This window comes from Cetorhinus maximus, chromosome 10, assembly GCF_964194155.1.
Source record: "Cetorhinus maximus chromosome 10, sCetMax3.hap1.1, whole genome shotgun sequence".
NCBI classification, from domain to species: Eukaryota; Metazoa; Chordata; class Chondrichthyes; order Lamniformes; family Cetorhinidae; genus Cetorhinus; species Cetorhinus maximus.
Window position 1 is genome coordinate 55,754,084 of NC_135888.1, and position 7,796 is coordinate 55,761,879.

Below are 7,796 nucleotides of genomic sequence, written 5' to 3' on the forward strand. Positions count from 1 at the left end.
TGTGTGTCTCACTGCAGTGTTCGCACTGAGTGTACAGCACTGTGACCCACACACTGCTATTGTACAGGGATTCTGTTTGAAGGCCATTTATTTAACATGGTGAAGAAGGCACTCCCTCCAATCCTGCAACTACCACATAGGCCAGTTGAAGAGCAGAAATTACAATCCCCGATCACACAGCGACTACAGAGACTCAGGCTCCCTTTCAACGGTTTTATTCAAGCATATGCAAGGGAACCGCAATCATTCCTAAGGATGAAGACCCAGCTCCCAGATTGATTACATGTCATTACTTTTGTACTTTTTCTTATCATAATACATTTGAATACATCCAATTGGTAACCGACACACCGGTCTCATGCTAACTCTATCCTATTGAGTACATAAACATGTGATTTTGCTAACCAATTATTCTAAAGGAGGTATACATAATTATAGTATCCAATCAAAATTAAAACACGTACGCAAAGACCTTGGTTTTCACAGCTCAAGAGCGTTTGTGTTTCATCAAAGCCCCCTTTGTCCATTGTTATGTCTTCCCATATCTAAGCTAAAACCATCTGCCCCTTCCCTATGTGAGAGGGGAGTACACCTAATCTAATTTATGTCCTGCTTGTGTCTTCCAGTCTGACTCTCAAGGCTGTGCGATGTTCATCTGGTAATCTTCAACTCTTAATATGTTTAACAGCCAGGTCTGCCTGGAGATTTTAAGGGTTTTTCAATAAATTCTTACTGTATTCTCTTTTAGCATTTTTAATTTTCCCCTAACATTGGGAAGAATACAGTCTAACAGGTAATATGGGCTGACAGTGTCTGGGAAATACTAACACTGCTACCCTGTAGCTGTCAATCATTGATCTGAGTGGAATAACCCTGTCTGACCAATCTCTTCTCTCCTCTCTAGGGAGAAGGTCATTGAGCCTGGATCCAAAGACAGCAAACCGCAACTTGGTTCTTTCTGATGATCTCAGATCTGTAACATGGAGTGAACAGAAACAGCCCTACCCACCTCAACCAGAGATGTTTAAAGACCGTCCCCAAGTTCTCTGCTCCCAGAGCTTCTCCTCAGGATTCCATTCCTGGGATGTGGAGACGAATGGAGATTACTGGGTAATCGGGATTGTGTGTGGGAGTGCGGAGAGGGAGGGTGAAAATTCTGGAATTGGGAACAGCAGTAAGTCTTGGTGCATATATTGTGGTTTTGGTTCTCTCTGGATCCGGCATAATTCCCATGTCACTCGGCTGCGACCGTTCGCCTCTAACAATAGGATCAAAGTTCGATTAAACTACGATGCTGGGACTTTGTCATTTCACCAGATCACTGGCTCACTGATGCATTTATACACATTTAAAACTAAATTCACTGAACCTGTGTTTCCAGCATTTTATTGTCGGTACGCATCCCTAAAACTATTAAATTAATCCTGATATTGGAGACTCGGTGACATTACTTACCGTTTCGGGACTTTGGATAATGTCACTCCTTGTTTCGATGTGTGGGCCTCAGAAACCTGTCTCTCTATGGTGTCACTTCTGGATCGGCTTTGGGGTCTCTGGTGTCACTTCCGGGTCAGCTTGGGGTCGCTGATGTTGTCACTTCTTGGTCAGTTGTCTCTGCATTAACCATGCTTAAATTCTTCACATTAACTTTAGATTTTGAGTTTCTGTTAGCAATTAATAAAGTAGTATTCAATTAGTAAAAGGGATTCTAGTCAGAGAGTGTTTTCACTGAGAGGTCATAAAACTATCTCTGTTATCCCCAGCTTTGAAAAGACACCTGCCAGATCTGGAAAATTAGGGAGTGGATCAAGTTATGGGGAGCTTTTCTTGTTAAAACTGCAGTTATTGCAGCTAATTGGATAAGTTAATACTTTGAAACATGTGGATCCTCACTTAGTGAGAGTGAGGAAAAGAATAAAATGAGGCTGTTAGGATAGATACTTCAGAATTTGACAAAGCTTGGCCAACTGATCCCCTTGACCTCAAAACCTGTGATCCAGTGAATTCTCTGGTCCTGTAGCATATGTTTAATTATTAGTAATACTTATTATTGTACATATGTAATTATTCATAATAAACATTTATTGTACTTCTAATTATTCATTATATTTGTTAATAGTTATTGTATGTGTGATTATTAGTAATATTTTTAATTTTATATTTAATTTCTATGAAAGGCAATAAATGTCTTTAAACCCTATTCTCCTGTGAAATAACATATGAATTTGTGTAACAACATCCATTCATGGGAGCAGAAGTTTGGCATATTCCATAAGACAATTCAGGCTGAGGCAGTTCAGGCGCAGCCACATTGACATGCTTGGAGTCGGGCCTCTAGCTTATCTGCCCACTCAAACAACACAGAGGCCTGAAAGTGCCACCAAATGCTCCTGAGCTTTTCATCCCTCAGGCTGCAAACTAATGAGTGTTTTAGTGGACTGCAGAACAATTGGACAACTGGGCAAGTTGTACAATCTCCTTGCGAAAGCTGGCCCTGAAACAGTCATTGGTGGAGGCACTCAGCCCTTTGTGATGTCATCATCCTGGTTTGGAGCAGTCTCCCTCTTGGTTCAAGCTAACAGCGGAGCCTTGCAGTGCGAGTTAGGAGAATGCCTGTGCCTGAGCTGAGAGCACAGCATGCAGTCCAATGGGCAAAGCTGCTGCCAATCAGACAGGTGGGTGGGGTGGAGGTGGATGGGGTTTTGGGCAGCCATGCAGCGTGCTAAACTCTGGCCATCCAAGGAGTGGCCAGCACTCTCTGGGATGTGTTAAGGGACCTCCAGACTTAACCAAGAGAGATTCTTAGAACACCCATGCTAACTCACACGTCCTCATCCTGCAGGAAGAATACATCAGGTGCATGGAGCCTGGTGACCTAGCTGTATGCCTCATAGCTTACAGGGAGTGGAGACGAAGGAGGAAAAAGCAACAGAGGCATCTGGCTGGACAGAGAGAGGAGCAGCACCCTCAAAAAAAAGGGGCAGCTGGGGCTCACATGCTGCTGAAGAGTCACAGCGAGCTGCTGCTGGTCGACGCCTAACTAGACCCAGGGTCTGTAGATGGCGCTTGTCATTCCTGCAGATGACCGTGAGCTAGTGTCACTGAAGACTGCACATGTCCAGGGAACTGGTTGGTCACATCTGCCACCTGCTGCAGGATTTGGCACTACGGGGACATGGAGGGCATCCACTGCCAGTGGCCGTGAAAGTGACTGTGACCTCAGTTTCTACGCCAGTGGGTCCTTTCAGGGCTCCACAAGTGACCTCTGTGGAATGTCGCAAACCTCCACACACACATGCATCCATGAGGTCATTGATGCCATATTCGCGAAGGCACACAACTTTGTGCGTTTCACCCAGGACTAGGAAAGCCAGGAAGTAAAAACGCTGGGATTTGCCCAGATCTCGGGTTTCCCACAGGTGCAGGGTGCCATCTACTGCTCAGTTCAGTTGGTGTGTGATCACCATAAACGCATCCCACAGTCTGTGCACGGTTCCCAGGGAGAGCCCATGACTCGTACATTCTCAGTAGGTCTCAGATCCCTGACGTCTTCCAGGGTCCACACAGGCTGCAGGGTTGGCTCCTCGGGGACAAGGGCTACCTGCAAAGAATGTGGTTCATGAAGTCCGTGCAGCGGCCTCAGAGCGCAACAGAGAGAAGGTACAGTGAGGCGCATGCTGCAACTTGCAGTTTGGCGGAGCAAACCACCGGAAAGTTGAAAATGAGGTTCTGGTGCCTGGACCGGTCTGGTAGAGCATTGCAATGTAGTCCACAGAGATTGTCACACATTGGCAACACCCGCTGCGCCCTTTACAACCTGGCACTGCAACAGGGAGAGGAGCTGGTTTAGGAGGAAATGGAGGTCTCCTCTGATGAGGAGGACGTCAACGGGGATGAGGCTGAGGTGGTCCTCAAAGGCGACAATGACAGTGATGAGGCCATCACAGTGGCCAGGCAAGGCAGGCGTGCTCAGGAGGCCCTCATATATGTTAGATTTGCAGAGGATGATGACGACGTGCAGTGAGGAGACCCCATAGATCCTCACATTGCATCTGTGAACATTTGACTCCTGTCTGGCTGATGGCAGATCACTTACGCTCTGTGAACAAGGTTATATAATGGAAGTACAGCAGGGAAACATTAGCTTCTCCTGCGCAGGCTGAACTCCATCACTGACGCCGTAGTTGGCCTTCAAGAGCTGCGCCCTTCAGGACCACACTGTCACCAGGCACAGATGCTGATGAGCTAGGGGGGGGTGGGGGCCACACCTCAAATGTGTTGAGAGCACACAGAAAGAATGACGGAATTATGTGCCGCGGCCCAGGATATTCTCGCAGCAATGATAAGCCCCATCGACGTGCAGGCATGCCTGATGTGTCCAGTGACTGTGAAGGCGCACCATCAGTGTGCTGGGAAGGTTACACACTGCACAGGGAAGAGGCCCTGGACTGAGACACCTGCCTTTATCTTGTGCAGGGACCAAGGTTTCACAACTGAGTGACACAAACACTGCTCATCAGTACAAGGAGCCATAGGCAAGGAGACATTCATGGAAGTTTATTAACAAAGTGAACATTATGTACAAGTGATTAACACCCATGCCCAGGCTGTGCAACTTACATCTTAACGATTCCGCGGCTACGTTCGCGGCCGGATGTCCCTGGAAAGGGAGCACGCGGTGTCTGCCGGCACCATCGAGGCCTTCCGTGCTCGGTGGGCACCGCGGGGTCTGAGGTGTTTTGTTGACCCCTTTAATCACATCTTAGTTTGATCTTTGTAAGGTTCCTTTACAGTTCTTCCTTGATTTTACAGCTGACCTGACTTAGGGGCTGTGCTTGTTTTCTCCCTTGTTCTTTTTGCTCATTTAGTTTATTGTTTTGACTCAAAAGAGTTACATCTTAACGATTCCGCGGCTACGTTCGCGGCCGGATGTCCCTGGAAAGGGAGCACGCGGTGTCTGCCGGCACCATCGAGGCCTTCCGTGCCCGGTGGGCACCGCGGGGACTGGGGTGTTTTGTTGACCCCTTTAATCACATCTTAGTTTGATGTTTGTAAGGTTCCTTTAAAAGTTTTTCCTTGATTTTACAGCTGACCTGACTTAGGGGCTGTGCTTGATTTCTCCCTTGTTTTTGTTAATTTAGTTTATTGTTTTGACTCAAAAGAGTTACATCTTAACGATTCCGCGGCTACGTTCGCGGCCGGATGTCCCTGGAAAGGGAGCACGCGGTGTCTGCCGGCACCATTGAGGCCTTCCGTGCCCGGTGGGCACCGCGGGGACTGGGGTGTTTTGCTGACCCCTTTAATCACATCTTAGTTTGATGTTTGTAAGGTTCCTTTAAAGTTTTTCCTTGATTTTACAGCTGACCTGACATAGGGGCTGTGCTTGATTTCTCCCTTGTTTTTGTTAATTTAGTTTATTGTTTTGACTCAAAAGAGTTACATCTTAACGATGAGGTGTCAGCTGTGGCTCAGTTCATAGCACCCTCGCCTTTGAATCAGAAGGTTGTGGGTTCATGTCCCACTCCCGGAAACCAAGAACTGTGAATGTACTCGAAAGAGTTACATGCGATCTGTTGATAACTCGAAAGAGTTACATCTTAACGATGAGGTGTCAGCTGTGGCTCAGTTCATAGCACCCTCGCCTTTGAATCAGAGGGTTGTGGGTTCATGTCCCACTCCCGGAAACCAAGAACTGTGAATGTACTTGAAAGAGTTACATGCGATCTGTTGATAACTCGAAAGGGTTACATATTATTTGCGTGGAGCCTTTCCTGCGCCTCTTGCGGAGGAGGTTGTCGGGATTGGTTCTGCGCGGGCCGGGCATCGGGGTGGTCCTTTCGGCATACGCCGATGACGTGCTCCTAATGTTTAGTGACCCGGCTGACCTGCGGAGGATGCGCGAGTGCCAGGAGGTCTACTCTGCGGCTTCTTCTGCCAGGATCAACTGGGATAAATGTTCTGGACTCCTGGTCGGCCCGTGGCAGATGGATCCCCTACCCGAGGAGCTCAGGCCTTTCACCTGGAGCAGGACCAGCATCCTCTACCTGGGGGTCCATCTCTGCCCTGCCGAGGAATCCTGGCCGGCCAACTGGCAGGAACTGGAGACAAAAGTCACCGCTCGCCTGCGGCGCTGGACAGGACTGCTCCGAGTGCTGTCTTACCGGGGTCGAGTTCTGGTCATAAACCAGCTGATCGCCGCCATGTTGTGGTATCGGCTGGTCACTTTGACCCCTCCCCCGGACTTTGTCGTAAAAATCCAGAGAATGCTAGTCGACTTCTTCTGGGACAAAAGATTGCACTGGGTCGCTGCTGAGGTTCTGAGTCTCCTGCTTAGGGAGGGCGGTCAGGCACTGGTGTGCCGACGCACGCAGGTGGGGACTTTCCGTCTTCAGACCCTGCAGCGATACCTTTACGAGCCTCCTCCGAGATGGTGTGCCCTGGCGACGTATTTCTTCCGCCAGGTGCACGGCCTGAATTATGACGTGCAGCTCCTGTTTATAGAGCAGAGGGGCCTCGGTGGCTCCTTACAGGCGTTGCCCATCTTTTACCAGGACCTGATCAAAGTCTGGAACGTGGTCACTTCGCGACGCAGCTCTCCCCTGTCAGGAGTAGCGGCTATCATCAGAGAGCCGCTGCTCAGGAATCCGCCCCTCCGTCCCTTTGAGTGGCTGGCAGAGAGGAGGGCTGTGGCTGCCGAGGTGACCAGGATCGGGGACGTGCTGGGTGGCGGAGGACTGGGCTGGATGCTCCCGCAGGAGTTGGCGCGCCGCGCGTCAGTGAGTGTCCAGGTCGCAGCCGATGCCATCCAAGACCTAAGGACGGTCGTGCTCGGACCCGAAGTCATTTTAGGTCTCGAGGTGGCCCAGGTGCGCGGTGATCTTCCGGCTGAACGTTCCCCTGTTCGGACGGAATTCCACATTGGCCCCAAGCCCCGAACCCTCCCTCGGGTGCCGGTGCCCCGCAATAATATGAGCCGCCTCGGGGACATGCCCTCCGTGCCATTTGGCACGGCGCGGAGGGGTTTTCTGTACGGACTGCTGCTGCACACCTTCCATTTTCTCGCCATCGTCCGCCGCCCGGACACGCCCTGGCGTGCCTTGTTGCCGTCCGGCGGCGGTGGCCCCCGATGGGAGGCCCTCTACGGAGGTGTCCTCCCGCTTTCTATCGGGGACCTGGGTTGGAGGGTGTTGCATGCAGCAGTCCCCTATAACCGTAAAATGTGTAGGTTCACGGACTCCCAAGACACCTGCTCTTTTTGCAGTCTTGTGGAGTCCGTGGACCACGTTTATATAGGGTGTTGTAGGCTGCACTCCCTTTTTAGTTATTTAAAAAACCTTCTGTTGCTGTTTTGTTTGCACTTCAGTCCCACGCTCCTGATCTACGGACACCCGGTGCGGAAGGGGGTCGGGAAGGAGGAGGACCTCCTCGTGAACCTGCTCCTGGGCCTGGCCAGGTTGGCCATTAACAGGTCCAGGCAGTGGGCGATCGAGGGGGGAGTCCTGCCCGATTGTTTGTCCCTCTTCCGCGGCTACGTTCGCAGCCGGGTGTCCCTGGAGAGGGAGCACACGGTGTTTGCCGGCACCATCGAGGCCTTCCGTGCCCGGTGGGCGCCGCGGGGACTGGGGTGTTTTGTTGACCCCTTTAATCACATTTTGGTTTGATGTTTGTAAGTTTCCTTTAAACTTTGTCCTTGGTTTTACAGCTGACCTGAATTAGGGGCTGTGCTTGATTTATCCCTTGTTATTGTTAATTTAGTTAATTGTTTTGACTCGAAAAGAGTTACATTTTCTTAACCT

At 50.0% G+C, this 7,796-nt stretch overlaps 1 protein-coding gene across 1 annotated transcript in view; it reads left to right on the forward strand.

Moving 5' to 3' along the window:
- LOC144685704 (E3 ubiquitin/ISG15 ligase TRIM25-like) overlaps nt 1-2,198 on the forward strand; it is a 56,023-nt gene extending 53,825 nt beyond the window's left edge. Inside the window, exon 7 of the mRNA XM_078550503.1 lies at nt 905-2,198. Coding sequence (XP_078406629.1) covers nt 905-1,422 — 518 coding nt within the window. The 3' untranslated portion in view covers nt 1,423-2,198. The remainder of the gene's footprint in view (nt 1-904) is intronic.
- The last annotated feature ends 5,598 nt before the right edge of the window (nt 2,199-7,796 follow it).